Consider the following 17,496-nt stretch of genomic DNA (forward strand, 5'->3'; position numbering starts at 1 on the left):
AAGTAGTGAATCGTACACTGTACTCGGTAGCCTTCACTGGTGACCTTTACCTGACCGTATTATTCTGTTCGTCTTGACTTGAATCTGGAATAAATCTGCATTTTATCATTTACTCCACTACAGCTAATGTGCAGTATAATGATTTAAGAAATGAACTATTTTCAGTTGGTATTCATAGTCAACACGAATGCCAACTGAAACGTGAACAATTCCATGAAGCGCAGTGCTTCATGTTGATTATTTCCTATCCAATTTGGCATTCATATCGACAATGATCGCCATCTGAAAACTGTTCAATACCGATGCTCACTATTTTGTTTTAATATTTAATCACATAGTTTTTTTAATATTATATTTAAGCAGTGAGCTTTAAGAAGTTTATATATCTTGCATGATTGTTAAATGAAAAGAACAGACAACTTCAAAGGAGGGGTAGTGGTATTTAACGTTGCAATTATGACGTCATAATGATACTACTATCATCACGTGGGCAAAGGCATTCATAGCCGATATGAATATCATCCGATCTTGGAAGGGTTACATGGTGGTAACGCCATGATGTGTTAAATATACCATAACATCCGGTTGGCAATTTGAATGCCAAACAGGAAACGACCACTTTCATGAAATACGTTTCTTAGCGTTTTATGTCTTATTTTGCCGTTATGGTGACGTCACTAAATGTGTCATCGAAGTCATAGCTAATATAAATGCCAGCTCGAAATAAATATGATAATGTAATGACACAGCTATGCATCGGTTCATATATATTTGATTTGATTTGTAATACGTTTTATTTCAACAATTGTGACGTCACAAGTAAAATACGATGACGTCACAAACTTACAGCTGATGCAAAGGTGGTGGTATTTCTTTCTTTATTTTGTAGTTATTTCTTTTCTATTCTGAATTACAGAAAATGCTATCAAACATGATTTTTAAATTTGTTTGAGTATATGCTTAAAGGAATATCAATTGGGTTCCCACGTCATCTAACTTATATGAGACATGTTAAAGATCGTTGGGTCATGGCTGCACACTGCTACCTTCCATTAACGGAATGAATATGACATATAACCTGTGACTGAACAAGACAGGGTTATTTCAATCGACAGGTATGATTATGTAACATAATCCATGCAGAGGCGCGAGCTAAAGTTGGGATCAAGCAGAATTTTAGTCCGTGACTGAGATAACTCGATCTCACTCAGTTACAGGTATTTTATTTTGATTATATTTTGTCCTACTCCTTATTACTATTCCGTCTTGGTCCTCAGTTAGATATGGCATCTGTACTACTTCAGCTAATATATCAAATCGTATATTGATTAAACTAATTCAATTTATTGAACTATTTAAATTGCACATTGTTAATTTATTTTAGTGCGAGTATGATTAAAAAAATATATACAGCATTTGATATAGCGCCCTATCTAGCTAACATAAGCCACTCTAAAGCGCTTTACAGTACATAGATATATAACTAATACAATTAGCATATATATATATATATACATTAATCAATACAATTTTGAGGAATTCGCAGGAGCTGCCTTATCAGGCGCTAACTACTAGTCCTATGCCACCTGACTAATATCTCCCTTTGTGTGTATGCCTGCGTGTGTACAGGAGATTTTTTGTGTATTGAATGCACCGTCATTTGGAAATAAAGACTGAAAATGTAGCACGAGGTATCCTTGTCTGAGGTATGAGACATATGATGACGTCATGCTGACGTTGAGATATGGACGAATTGCTTTTTCTATGCTTCAAGGCCAAAATCGATCTATCCAATAAGTATGTAAAGGAATGACTGATAAAGGAAAAGTTCATGCATTTAAGATGCCGAGCGTTGGGGAATGGAAGCTGAATGCATTTTGTAGACAATAAAGATAAAATAGTTTGGTCAAATTAGGAAACAAATTTAATAAGATACACGGTATTTTTTAGGTTCATAAATATCGATTTCGATTAATCATGATATGTCATTAAAAATTAAAAACATTTAGGGAACATCATTTTTATTTACTTAAATCGCTAATTTACTCGTTCAATTTCACCAGTGGCGATATCACACAACCATCCACAACGAAAAAAAACAACAAGCTTTTTTGTTTGAATAGTACTGAATGTTTAAATTTTCCCGACAATTTCTATCATTCTTAGACTTCTTTCTATATAATTGAATTCCGACAACTAGAACATATCTTAACCATGGAGCCCTACCTGAGCCATTTCCGGTTCTATGTGTATGGGCGGATCGGTCATGTAGGTACCGACAGGTGGCGCTCTACACTGACGAAACAAATTCTTCTCAAATCACTACAGGAAATCGAAGACAAATTCCAACATGAATGGTTAGCTTATCATATAAAATATACAACTAAAATGAAGGTCTATTCAAAGTGTTTTATAAATAATTTATATTTTAAAGTTGATCTGATTGAAAGTCATAACTATAAATCACTAAACAAGCAATTAATGCCATTTTACCTTTATCATTTAGACAAATATCTAACACGATACAATCACGTTAAGCTGATATCGTGTTCGAACAAATGGCACCAAATGCGTACCGGAAACGATACGTATAGAATCATATCTATATATTGTTCACGTGGTTCTCGTATGTAATATCAAAATAGAATGACTGGAAATATGATTGGACAATCAGAAACAGGCTTGTCTTATTTTCGCTATCAGCATTCCCGTTTTGGATCATGTTGTTGTTGTTGTTATTGATGTAACAGTTTTTCATCTCCGTTGTGGATAATTTGTTTTTGTTGTTGTGTTTGTTGTTGTACTTTTTTGCAGTATTATGTTCGGTAAGTGTTGATTATATTCCCGGGTGGTGACGTGGCGCAGTGGATAGCGCACTCGCCTTTCATTAAGACGACCGGTTCTCCATTTCCCTATCGGACATGAAAAGGTTTTTGGTCACCTGCCCGTCTATGTGGGTTTTTTTTTCTTGGTACTCAACATTTCTCCACACCGAGACCCCACTGCGCGGTACCATTCGGGTAAACAATGCTAATTGTTGTTTCAGAACTGTTGTAAAATAAAATTTAAAGAAACAACAACATTTTTTATATGGTTATATTATATACATGTTTACACTTTATGATAGCGGAATCGCTACACCCTTCCCCCTTTCAAGCTCAAAACTCCGTGTTCAAAGACCTTTCAGAAAGGTAAGATGCGTCACACTGCATGATCGTATGTGTCGACTACCAAAGGGCTTTTTCTTGAACTAAAGATTATGTTTTTGGTTTCCTAAAGCCAGTTTTGACTCTTTTTAGAAAGGACATGTCTATTTGACAGCAAACAGGATACATTTTATTTGACATCAAAATGTCAATAGTCAACTACGTATCAATCTCCAGACTTTATATTTTTATTTTTATTTTGCTCTGACTGCCTTTTTTTCCGGGACGTCTCCTAAACACGTATTTGCGTTCTTGCACTACAATACCTACCACACAGTCACTGTTACTGTTAACACAAAATGCACACATGGAATTCACACTGACGATATACATATAGTATTGCTTAATGAACACCTCATGTAAATTTAATTCAAGAAACACTAAAAAATGAAGATAAAAGAAATACAAATGTGTGGAAACAAATGTCAGATTGGACTGCCAACGGTTTAAAAAACAACACAAAATGGTTAAATATGAAAACTATGACAGTAAATAGCTGTGATGTAAATGACTATCTAGAACATTGTAACTGTGTATGACGAATATGGAGCCCACAATTATCAATTATCCGATGTTACAATAACTTCAGAGTTATTATTGTGATACTAGTTTTCGTTTATAGGAAACATCGAGTTTAAGGCATGAAGTTTTCGTTGATGTTGGGTTACTAAATCAGCGTGTAAAAGTAATACATTGGCCATTCACAGCAAAGAAACAGTCCCGTTTACGACACTTTAGATGTCGTAAATAGGAAGATGTCGTAACATATGCAATATGGTTCAGATTACAAAACAGAAAATGTGAACAACTTGAATACCCTAACTAGCTTTACGCCTTGAAAGTATTTGAGAACTATTTTAAAAAAATAGGTCTTAAATGTTTTGATGATATTCGAGGAAAAACTTTAATGATGAACTGATTTCCTCAAACAAAAATATTAAGTTTGAAAAGATGAAGCACTGACCAAAGAGAACATGATTTTAGTGAGACGCTCTACCGCCCTCGTAACTGTAACAAATGATGAGTGGAACGGTTTTTTTTCTACTTTGTTTTTCGTTGGAGCCCTCACCTTTGATCTTGTTACTTTTAATACTTACCTGAAATTTTTATTTTTTATATTTTTTTTATAACATGAATCCAAAATGAAAGATGTCTTTATTTTGTTTGTTTTGAATAATTATAAAATTAAACGTACGAGGGGAGGTCTTTCTATCATTCAGGCCAGTAGATGAATGCCTGGCCTATCAGTGATAGGGGTTATGTCGGTGGCATGGTTATGTGGGTTGGTCATCTGTATGCATGGCTTGCGTACCTGGCAAGTTCACTATTTGTGTCAACGCTGATAAAAACCACCGATCAAGGTTTGGGACCCTCACAAGCTGACTTGAACCGCTAAGATGCGGCCAAAAATTGTGGTATTCCTTTGCGCTTTAGCGAGCCTGGGCTCAACGGCCCAGGGCGCTGCGACAACTGTTTCTCCAGGTAAGTTCTAGTTCTGTTTTTGTTCTTTAACTTTTTTTTTATTAATAAATTAAAGGATTAACGGAAGAAAGAAAGAAAAATCAGAATTGAGATGTTTTTAGTACATGTTTATCACACACATATATGACTATGTTAAAGGTTTCCAATCTTAAAAAATACTATCTATTTGTTTTAATTTTGTTTTAGATGAAATTTGAAAATCATGTGTCTGTTCAAATATAAAGAAAGCACACACAAACTATATTTATATTTATTTAATTTATGGAATTCAACACCAATTTGATGTGTTGCTGTATTTTTTTTTTTATTAAAATCACCAGTTTATAATTATCAAATTTAATCTCTATAAATTAAAAATGAAATTATTTTATTACCATGGGTCTTTTTTATAATATCCAGAAAAAACAAGTGTCACGAAAGTGGAAGGGGGGTAACTCTTACGTCGACAATTATGCAATTATGTTGTTTCAGTGATATTTTAGTTATAATAGCATTTTTCATTTCATTATGTAATCCTTTGTTACATTTTTGAAAAACAACAACAATTTAAGTTAAATAATTTGGCTCAATAAGATACTGTATCTGAAACCCATTTTTTTTTTTTACAACTGGAGACTATATGATTGAAATATTTTACCTTTTTCTAATAATAACACTATGCCAAAAACTACCTAAATAGCCGAAAGATGCCATACTTAGCTAAATCATATCCACAACCATTTTGTGACATTTTAAAAAGACAAAAATAATCCAAAATAAAATAATTCGGCTTTTACGTTTTTGGTATAAATTAAAATGAAGTAATATGATGTTTTTCTAATGTTTGTCGCTAGAAAATATTAAAAGTGTTTAAAATTGTCTTTCAAAATCTGCTGTAGGTAGAAAAGTTCTTTTTGGAAATAATACACAAGAAATACAAGAGCCAAGAGAACAAATCTCAATTCGACAGTGAAATTGTCCTTTACGTAAATTCATAAATAAAAATAAAATAAAAAATGTCATAACCTATTGTCGCTGATGTTGGTCTAATTATTAGACATTTTACATTGTTTCTTAGTCCTATATTGTGATAACTATAACATTTGTCTCGAAGTGTTTTGCATTATGTTTACGACATCGACATTACGAGGGTTAACATTAGTTGAATTAAAGAGAGAAGATATATATATATATATATATATATATATATATATATATATATGTATCTTACATTTATCTCGAAGTATTTTTAATCATATTTACGACATCCTCATATAGAATTGTTTAAAATTAGTGGAATTGAAGTGAAGATGTATGTATATATATGTATCTAACAATTCCGTCTGTATTTTGTTTGTTTTTCATCACATTTTTCCTGTTTCCTTAGGGTGCGGCACGGTACCCGCTGATATCGTGTTCCTGCTAGATTCGTCTGGAAGTGTTGGTTCTGCAAACTTTCAAAAGCAAAAGGACTTTGTTGCAAAATTCGCCAATTCCTTTGACATTGGACCCCGAAATGTACAAATTGGCGTCACTACTTTCTCAACGGCGGTCCACAACCAGTTTAATTTGAACAAATACAGTGCAAAAGCGCCGCTGGTCCATGCCATCAATGCCATTCCGTACAATGCCGGAAGCACGCATACTGATATCGCCATCGATTACGTCACTGGACACAGTTTCACTCCTGCGGCAGGAGACAGAGATCACGTGGCCAATATTTTGATCGTGATGACCGACGGTCAGTCTAACAACAAACCAGCCACTTTGGCCGCCGCTACCAAACTTCATGCTAAAAACATCAAGGTCTTTGGAATCGGTATTGGCAGTGGTATTGATCGTTCAGAGCTGTCACACATCGCCACAGACGCCAAACACGTGTTCACAGTATCGAACTTCGGTGCACTGACCACTCTACAGGCAGAGCTCAAGAAAACTGCGTGTGAGAGTAAGTTTGTCCCGATAAACTGTTACTGGACACAAACATTCGCAAATTAGCATTAGCACTATTCAAGCGTCCCCAATTTTTGCAAGATTCAAGTGTAAATTGCTCAGGTATTTATTTGTGTGTTATGAGAAGGAGGTATGAATCAAATGAAAGATAGAACAATTGTTAGCTTAAAATTAAGGTAATAAATATTTTATCATAAATATTTGCCCATAAATTTAAGACAAAAGTTAAAATTTAAACTACACGTATCTGGTCAATGTTAAAGCTCATCGTTAATACGCTATCATACATGGCATTCTTATTATACATACAAAAGAATGACGTCATATATAAATCAACACCCTTGACATGCGCCGATGAAATTTTTGACCCATATAATTGTCCCTTCGCTTACGCGATTTTTCATTTTTTTTTTGAAGTTGAGGATTATCATGGGAAATTCTATAACAAAAAAAAATGTTTTGATATTTAGAACATTCTTTATTTGTACAGTTGATGGACAATGGAGCAGTTATGGTTTCTGGAGTCCATGTACAAAGACATGTGGAGGAGGTACCCACTACAGGGAGAGAACCTGCTCCAACCCTCCACCAGCCAACGGAGGAAAACAGTGCGTGGGTGCACACCGAGAAACGGCCGCTTGTCATGCGCAAGCGTGCCCTACGATCCCGCCTACAACTACCACGCAAAAGCCAGCGACCACACACGCGCCAACCACACCCATTCCAGGTAAGACATGCACGTCATACATCCCAGGTAAGCCATGCACGTCATACATCCCAGGTAAGTCATGCACGTCATACATCCCAGGTAAGTCATGTACGTCATACATCCCAGGTAAGTCATGTACGTCATACATCCCAGGTAAGTCATGTACGTCATACATCCCAGGTAAGTCATGTACGTCATACATCCCAAGTTAGTAATGTACCGCTTACATCCACGGTAAGTAATGTACCGCTTACATTCAAGATAAGTCATGTACCGCATATATCCACGGTAAGTCATGTAACTCATTCACCCCCGGTATTTGATGTACCACATACATCCATAGTAAGTTATTATAGGATCCCGGTCATAATATACCAATCCCTGTTTCCTCATGATAAAATCTCAATAATGTTGACAACGTTATTTAGGCATTCCATCAATTTCTTTTCTTCTCTTGAAAACAAATAACAATAACGAAAATATAAACAGAGAGTAAGCTGATGATTCAAAATGAAAACTTATATTGAGTTTAAGGTCAGTTTAGTCTTATGAAATAAAAATCGGAACGAACATACAGTGTTTAAAACACACAAATCGTTTCTTTTCCCGTGGGACAAATCTATCAAAGGGCGGTAGCTCTAGCAGTAACCGGAAGTATATTTCGATGAATACATATAAGAACATGTATCCTTTCTTCTTTTATCAGGATGTGGTGTAGTGCCAGCTGACATCGTCTTTATCCTCGATTCTTCTGGCAGTGTCGGAACAGCAAACTTTCAGAAAATGTTGCAGTTTGTCAGAACAACAGCTCAGGGATTCGATATCGGCCCTAACGGAGTGGAAGTGTCCGTCATCACCTTCAGCGACAAGCCGCATTTGGAATTCCATCTCAACAAATACCATGACAAGAATTCCGTTTTGAACGCCATTTCCAACGTCCATTACATAACTGGCGGTACCAACACTGCTGACGCACTTAAATACGCAAGAGAGACCAGCTTCACAGCGGCAAATGGCGTCAGGCCCAACTCTGCCAAGATTGCAATCGTCATCACTGATGGAAAGTCGAACAGCGCCGGAGCTACCGCCAATGAGGCCAATTTGCTACGTAATGACGGCGTCACTGTTTTTTCCGTCGGCGTCGGTGCAGGACCAAAGACTAGCGAGCTGAACTCCATGGCAACCGACCCTGACAATCAGCACGTGTTTGTCGTCAATAACTTCGATGCTCTGACACAAATCAAGAGTACCCTGCAGCAGAAGGCTTGTGAAGGTATCCTATATTTTCTAATTTACAAATATTCAATCTTCCACATACAATAACATGTGATTTATTAGTTTATGTTATTTTGATAGATGTATTAATGAGCTAAGAGTTGACGTTAAAAAAATTCAAATTCGTAAAAATTATGGATTTACAAATAATTGTATATCGGGATACTTCCGCCCAATTATATATTCGCCCTTCACCGGTTAAAATCCTTATTCACCCAGTGTCTTTCTCTCTTTACATGTCAGTACTATGAAGTATATGTGGTATGTTGTGAACTAAAATGTATATACATATATATATATTCGCTGTCATTAATTCGCCGTCGTTACGGAAGCGGAAAAAGGCGAATGTGAAACATCGGCAAACGTTTCTCGGTTTACACTATTTCAATTTGTGGCATTCGAAGCGTGACTAATATTCAGTCAACTGTGTCTTAGAAGACATAGTGTTCCTCTATTGACTACTTTTCAACAATTATAATGTAAATATCGGATAAGATGTTCAACTTTCCTCAATGTACCCTTTTTACCATGGTCAATTCGACTTGCACTTTAGAAAGATGTTTTAGATATGGTTGAAATCATGCTGTTAATATATGTATTTCATCGATAATCTACTGTTTACGAACATATTTCAGCGTTTGTGCCAATTTATCAATGTGCTAATATGTTAAAATTCTATAATACGCTGAAAATTTGAGCTCGTAAAAGAAGTACTTTTAAAGTATTTGGTTATTTGATGGTATTGAATGAAAAAATGTTGATACCCTGCTGACCGGTAATCTTGCACACCTGAGGAATAACGCTGAGGAAATAACGCACGAAAATGAATATGGAACAAGTATCTTTTTTTAAAACCTATACCATATATAAGAAAAATGTATATTCTGTCGTCGGAAATTTTCATTTTAATAATATGACTTTATATAATGGTTAATGATGTTGGTATTTTCAGTGAAGGCAACCGTTGCTCCAGCACCACATGCCAACACAGGTTTGTATTACTTCTGTAACTTCCATTTTCGCGGTAATAATATTTTTTCGAACCAATTTTTTCTTTCTTGTCTCTTTTTAAAAAACCCGCTAAAATCTACTTCTAGACGGGAAAAGTAGCTCCTAACGGTAGTTAAAGCAAATCAGATATAATGATTCATATTTTAGATTTATTGATGTGAATCTGATTCATTTTATATTTTAAGCACCAGCCTGTGCATATTTATGAAATGCAACTGTTTTAAGACTCTATATAATTTTTAATAGCAAACTTGCTGAATGCAAAATGCGTATAAATAACAAAAATGCCCTTTGTGTGCAAAATAACGTTTCGAATTCGAAAAATAAAACAAATCATTTGTTTTGACAAAATGTTTCCCCTGTTGTTTCACCCTTTGTCCGATCGGCTTTTTATTGTAGTTCTGTCGTAAAACTTTGTGTGACCTTCACCTATTGGTCAGCTATTAACTGAGAATGTAACCGTTTCTACTTCAGGTTGTGGCGCAAAGGCCGATATCGTCTTCTTGTTAGACTCCTCTGGTAGTGTAGGCTCGAGTAACTTCAACAAGATGCTTCACTTTGTCCAGAATGTGTCCGACACTTTCACCATCGGACCCAATGATGTCCAGGTCGGAGTGGACACCTTCTCGACAGGCCACAAGGCAGAATTCAACATGGGGTCACACCTGACTAAACCATCTCTGTTGTCAGCCATCGGCAATATCAAGTATCACAGCGGGTCTACGCACACCGGACAGGCCATCAACTTCATGCACACATCAAGTTACACGGCCGCAGCAGGTACTTATTGTTTTCAAATCCTGTATAAAAACCTCTTTTAGTGTAAGCACCATCTGTGTTGCCGAGGCCTACACTCTACATATTAGTTTGTGACGTATGCTGAGACACAGGACATAGAACTTTGGGAGTTATACAATCGTTGACCTCCTTGTGGTTGTAAAAAGGTGATTTCAACTTGAGGGGAAGATTGTTTAGTTGCCTATTGCCAAACTGTTTGATAACAAAAAAATCTTTTTCCAGAAGTTTTCTATTACCCATTTCACAGCCAAGGGGGAGGGACGGTTTTGTCAAACGCTGTTGACCCTGACAAATATCAAAAATGCAATGTTGACGTTACGGGGTCAATAAATTGTTGACGTGGCGTTATACAATTGTTATAACTCGGTATTCCCCTCGCCTTAACCCAAGATTAGGACTAATATAATCTTTCCAATCATGGGTGTAAGTCAGAAAAATCTCAACCTAAGGGGATAGATTCGTAAATGTCTAGCTCGAGGCTTTGCCACGGACAAGACTTTTGATAATCTAATCCAGAGAGCTAGGATTTTGCTGTCGTACTTCTAAAGTGGCAAATGATGATTTTCCTCCCATATTAAATGCAAGTGGTAATTTTAATGAAAAACGAATGTGATTTTCCAACAAATCGGAGTTAGTTTTCGTGATCTGCTGTTGTCGACGTGATGTTATAGCATCTAAAAGATATCCCACACCAGGAAAAAAATGGAAACACCTGCTTATGGTAATAGAGTACCCTGGTAATGAACACGGAAAACAACTATGATATACGGGAGAAAACGTTATTTCTGAAAGTGTCCCTCTCTTTCTGGGATTCAAACCTCAGCCGTCTACGTATACACTTTAGGCCTGTGGTTTCAAACATTCAAAGTTACCGTAAACATTTCAATTGAAGAATCGGAACATGTCTTACGTAATCATTTAATGAATAAAGTTAAATAACAAATATTAAAGATGTGCTTTCCGGAAAATCATGAAAACGTTTCGTTTCATTTAAAGGACATCGTCCCAACGTTCCTAAGATTGGCATTGTTGTCACGGACGGTAACTCCAACAACAGGCAATTGACCATTCAGGAGGCTGCCGCTGCGAGAAAGGCTGGAATCACAATGCTGGCTATCGGTGTTGGCCACGGAATAAACTCTGCAGAGCTTAACGCCATCGCTAGCGACCCAGACAGCCAGTACGCTTTCAGGGCCGATAACTTCGATGCTTTGGGATCATTGAAGACTCTACTTTCAACCAAAGCATGTGAAGGTAAGAATACCACGTTATACCGACGGGTGTACAGGGATATTGATGTCGTTTTATGAATAACTTATAGTATCACGTATATATATCTACATTCCAACTGCAAGTTCTCCATGAGTATCATGATAATTGCAGTCATAGGGCTATGAACGCAATTGGAGCAGTGTCACTTCAAAGCTTCTGCTCTCGCCTCCAACACGATACAACCGTTAGAAGCAAACATTCTGATGACGGTAGGCTGTTCAAAGAATCTCGTTTGTACTGACGACATAAACACTTCAATATCGGAAATATAAGGGACTGTCTGTATCCCTGTCAATAATAAGTAAAAATTAAGAATGCAAATATAAGGATTGAACGCTATTTTGCAATGTTCATGCCACTATGAACGCAAATCGGTTCCATACATATTCCATGAAGTCCGCTTACCCGGCATGAAATTGAAAAAATATCAATTATATAAAAAATTAAACTTTCATCCTAATTTGCATATCTGTATCATACTATCTTTACATGTATTAAACTATATCATATTCATCCAAGTATGATTTTCATTGGACAAAATTTGAATAAGATAGTGTGATTCTCATTATTTAACCAACTTTGTAAGTATCCCAAATGATATTCAAATCAATTTCTTGTTTGATGTAGAAAAAAGTATTTAAAATGAATTGATTCAATAATAAAAGAACGTCTCAATTTGAATTTTCATTTTTGAAAGTGTCATGTATGACATCGCTGGAAACTTAATTTCAGTATAAATCAAAAATAATGTTTCTTGATACTTTAGAATAAACTTTTGTATTATTTTGTATCATTTAATGCTCTTAATTACAATATCAATGAATATGCTTTTATTGCAGTTTCACAGCCACACCCTAATGCTACAGCACCACAAGGTAAGTAACTCATCATAAAGAACCTCATTTCTACCTTCAAGGGTCTTAGTGTTTGTCAACTGTATTGAGAAATAATCAAGATATATATACGTATCATGGCGGAATATATCACGAAAATAAGAAAACGTTTAATCTGAGATTTTATCAATATTTATGAATGCCGAGTTAGTTAACATGATCGAGTAAACGGTGACAAATATATTTTAAAGTGTTAATAAACATCACTAACAAAACTTTGTAAAATGAAAAATAAGGTATTCGAATAAGAAAGAATGTTTTTGATTGTAAAGCAGTCCCTATTCATTTACACTAGGGAGCCATACAGGGCCACGTAATGTAAACAAAAAAACCCATAGTGTAACAATACGGAATACGAAACAAAAATGTTAAAAATAGTCGAAAAGAATATTAAGTTCTAACTATTGCATACACACAGAATAAAATACCGAGTCCACAAAATGCTATAACATTAGTCACCTCAGTATGTTGCATTTGTTAAGATATATTGTTTCTTTCTGCTTTTAAGATTGTGGAGCAGTTGCCGATATCATCTTCAACTTGGATTCCTCCGGTAGTGTTGGAAAAGCCAACTTCGACAAGATGCTTGAGTTTGTAAAAACAATGGTAAAGAACTTCAACGTCGCCAGCGATAAAATTCGTATCGGTCTTTCTATTTTCTCTTCAAGACAGTACAACATCTTCAACTTGAACCGCTACACAAACAAGGCTTCCCTGTTGGCTGCCATCGACAAAGTACCATACAAGTCTGGAGGTACCAACACCGGAACCGCTCTTAAAGAAGTATACAGGTAAGTAATAAGCTGTTTATGTTTTATACACATGCATTGCAGCTGTTTAATGTAGGATAATTGCTACATTACTCTAACGTGTATCTTCGATTCATATTAAGTTGAACGCTTAAAAATATCAAATATCTTAAACGGATTTTTTAAATAGATTGCTAGAATTGTCATAAATGCAAATGCCTTTTTCGAAAAGCAATTTTTGCTGATTTTTGCCCTTCCGGAACACATGATCTTATTCTCATTGTACTTATTCAAGTGTCTTCTTGTTAATCGTTTCTCTGTTCAGAGTATCTTTTTTTTTTTTTTTGACACTTCGGTATTCACTTGTTTTTGTTTTTGCTTTGTTTGCTTTACTGATCGTAGATAGATGATTTATTTATGGCTATTTATTATTAGATTATTCATGTTGTCTTTTGACAACACTAAAAGAGTAATAAAATATTATATGACTTTTGCGATTCTACATGTGTAATATACTAAATGCATAAGAGAAATGGTTCAAACGTTCGTCAAAAAGACCAATCATAATACTCGCTAGTCTTTTCTAGTCTTTATTTCACCAGCCAATAAGTGTGTATATATTATCTTTATTTACCTACAGTAAGATGTTCACCCAACCAAATGGTGACCGTCCAGGTATTCCAAACATTGAAATCGTCATCACCGATGGCCGTTCAAACAACCATCCCGATACCGTCAAAGAAGCCGCAAACACTCAGCACAAGGGCATCAGCGTCTTCGCCGTCGGTGTGGGAGCGGGAGTCAGCAAATCTGAACTTAACGACATCGCTTCCGACCCCGACAGTGCGCATGTCATGACTGTCACAGATTTCAGTAAACTTAGTCAGATTCAGTCTGCCTTCCAGAGCAAGGCCTGTGCAGGTAAGTCCGAATAATGATTAACCGGAAGTAACTCTTCTATTTGAACTACCATACGGCTACCATATTTGACTTAATACATACAGATAAACAGATGCATCACTGTCAGTAGCTATTGACAAAAATAAAATGTATATCTTATACAGAGAGATAATCGATCAGAAGTTTAGTTTAATATATCAGCGTAGATTTTATTTTTTTCAACCTTTTTCTAATAATGCATCATTTATTTTTGCTTTATTTCAGTCATACCACCTACAGCACCAGCCTATATTCCAACTGGTATGTGTTATTAATAAACAAAACAAAAACGTTTTCATAAAAGCTTAACAGCCTTCATCTATGAGGTTGCATATGTCTTTAGTAGCAATGTATATATGATATTGCTCAATACATATAAGTAATTCTATAAAACACACGCATTACATAACTTAGCCGCAGGAAACTGTACACGTACTTATCGCTAATAAAACATTATTTATTTGTTGTTTTTGTGTATATTATCACAAACATCATACATAAGATAACGATTGCTATGTTGTTTTGATTTTAAACTCGAGGTGTTAATTTATAAAGCATATAGAAGCGTTTATGAGATAAAGGTAGGACATGGTACGAGCATTGTTCGTTCCTATCTAAATCCTAGTTCGAAATTTGTAGAAACAGTTCTGTTAACCATATGGTACGACCATTGTTCGTTACCATCTAAATACTTATTCGAATTTCGTAGAAACAGTTTTGTTAACCACATGGTACGATCATTGTTCGTTACCATCTAAATACTAATTCGAATTTTGTAGAAACAGTTCTATTAACCACATGGTACGATCAATGTTTGTTCCAATCTAAATCCTAGTTCGAAATTTGTAGAAACAGTTCTGTTAACCACATGGTACGATCAATGTTTGTTCCAATCTCAATCCTAATTCGAAATTTGTAGAAACAGTTCTGTTAACCACATGGTACGATCAATGTTTGTTCCAATCTAAATCCTAGTTCGAAATTTGTAGAAACAGTTCTGTTAACCATATGGTACGACCATTGTTCGTTACCATCTAAATACTAATTCGAATTTTGTAGAAACATTTCTGTTAACCACATGGTACGATCATTGTTCGTTACCATCTAAATACTAATTCGATTTTTGTAGAAACAGATTTTTTAACCATTGTAAAACGTTTCAGCAGTCGGTTTGTACTGTATGCACTGAATGATTTGATAGACCCTAACACGATATTAAACGTCTTTACAGAGAAAAATGATTTAAATATATTATTCACCAATATTTCTGAAGCCTGAATATGTTTTTGTCTGTGTTATGTTATCGACATAATTCCATATGGTCTTAAAAATGATATATTTTACAATGTACCTTTTAAATGATAAAAAAGAACAATTTGAAGTAAAGAACTTGTATTCATGTGTAGTTTAGTCATAGTCTAAGATATAGTCATAGATTCACAGGTACAAATATCAGCATGTGCACAGGACATTTTTATCATGTTGGTTTGCATCATTTTAAAATATTCCTCTATGTGGTTTTACTAGCCTTGGGTATGAAATATACTGTTGTAGATGTGTTCTATTTCTAAATATCATGTAAATTGCAAGTCAAGTAAAAAAAGACAAATAAATAAGTAAATACTAGTACAGATATAGGGAAAAGTTGTTTTCTGTAGTTGGGTTCACCTTCGAAGTATATATCTATACTGTAATGAAGGTAAATATAAGGTAAATATAAAACAATGCTTTTGATTTGGTGCGGACAAGGTAAGACAAGAAACACAAATACGCCAACAACAACAAAATTTAGCCTAGGTCACATATTTAATTCCGGACTTCTTATCCCGTAGCCGTGCCGACACTATCTCCCCCTCTGGACCCCTGTATGGATCAATTGGCAAACTGTAAGACATACGGACAGCGCTCCTGCTCTGGGCAATACACACAGTGGGCCCAGACCAACTGCGCACGTTATTGTGGATTCTGTGCAAGTAAGTAATTTAAGTCTACTTTCATTATAAAAGTTAATCGCGTTCAGTCCATTTCCACTACGATAGATTATTACTACTGTGTGTACCGTCTTTGTTTCACAATTGTAGATATTTACAATTTGTCCTCAGTCTACTACCTATGTAAAAGATTACTTCTTCGCGTACACTCTATTTTCGCTATTGTAGAATTATAGTTCTTCGTGCACAATCTCTTTGGATTGCTGTAGATCTAACCTTTTTTGAGTACAATCTATTTTTACTTCTGTAAATTAATGAACTCTTCGTGCATATGCTATTTACATGACAGTTCATTACTACTACTAGCTCGTGCATAGCCTATTACAAATACTGTAGATTATTACCTGTTCATTTACACTTATAACTTACAAGGGCTTTCTTTACCAGTTTACACCATTTGTATCTATTCATTTATGTAGAAACGTTTATCGTTTAGAGTTTCATTTACAATGTACCTGATATTCGTGCTGAACTCGAATTTAAACCGGAAAAAAACTATAGCAGGAAATTGAACAGTTTTACAGTAAAATATACAAATCTGATAATTGTTAATATCAATATGAATTTAATTCACCTTTTCTTATATGCGTGTGTCCTTTGCAGCTTCTGTACCAACCATCCCTCCAGACTGTGTTGACAAGCTGGCTAACTGCAAAGAGTATGACGCCACTGTGTGCTCAACATACGGCCCATGGGCAACTGACAACTGCAGACAGTTCTGCGGATTCTGTCGTACGTACGCTTAAGGATCCATCAGCCGATGTGATGTTGATGTTATGTTGCTACTGTTTTTGTTGTTGCTGTAAAAAATCATTTTCAAAAATGAAATACTGTGAAATCACTTGTTTCTGTGAGGATTTTAATTTCGATGGTTTCTAAGGTAATCTTCATCCACGAATGCATAGGTCTACGAAGTTATTACAAGTTTGACTCAAAGCTATTATCCGAATGGGTGGGTACTCGTGACCCACGAATTGATATACCCTCCAAATGGGGATATTCTGGGAAACCATGAAATTTGGGCACAACGAAAATATATGATTTCACTGTAACAGTCAAACGTTAATTCTTCTTGTCTTTGTCAGTTGTTACATTGTTTTATATTCGAAACAAATTCTTAAAAAGATTCCTACAACATTTTTTCCCTTCAATTCAATATATCAATAAAGCAGAATTTGCTAACGAATTAGTCTTTTTTTTTAATAGAAAATATTTGTTTAAGTAACTCGTTTGAAAATG

General features: G+C 35.3%; 1 protein-coding gene across 1 annotated transcript in view; it reads left to right on the forward strand.

The window, feature by feature from the left end:
• Nucleotides 1–4,603: 4,603 nt before the first annotated feature.
• Nucleotides 4,604–17,496, forward strand: part of LOC110457477 — a 36,564-nt gene continuing 23,671 nt past the window's right edge. Inside the window, exons 1-13 of the mRNA XM_021508774.1 lie at nt 4,604–4,688; nt 6,055–6,615; nt 7,111–7,347; nt 8,036–8,602; nt 9,557–9,595; nt 10,090–10,395; nt 11,410–11,667; nt 12,525–12,560; nt 13,087–13,369; nt 13,968–14,248; nt 14,492–14,527; nt 16,099–16,239; nt 16,861–16,989. Of these exons, the coding sequence (XP_021364449.1) occupies nt 4,604–4,688; nt 6,055–6,615; nt 7,111–7,347; nt 8,036–8,602; nt 9,557–9,595; nt 10,090–10,395; nt 11,410–11,667; nt 12,525–12,560; nt 13,087–13,369; nt 13,968–14,248; nt 14,492–14,527; nt 16,099–16,239; nt 16,861–16,989 (2,959 nt within the window). The remainder of the gene's footprint in view (nt 4,689–6,054; nt 6,616–7,110; nt 7,348–8,035; nt 8,603–9,556; nt 9,596–10,089; nt 10,396–11,409; nt 11,668–12,524; nt 12,561–13,086; nt 13,370–13,967; nt 14,249–14,491; nt 14,528–16,098; nt 16,240–16,860; nt 16,990–17,496) is intronic.

Source organism: Mizuhopecten yessoensis, unplaced genomic scaffold (genome assembly GCF_002113885.1).
Source record: "Mizuhopecten yessoensis strain PY_sf001 unplaced genomic scaffold, ASM211388v2 scaffold9157, whole genome shotgun sequence".
In the NCBI taxonomy this organism is placed as follows: Eukaryota; Metazoa; Mollusca; class Bivalvia; order Pectinida; family Pectinidae; genus Mizuhopecten; species Mizuhopecten yessoensis.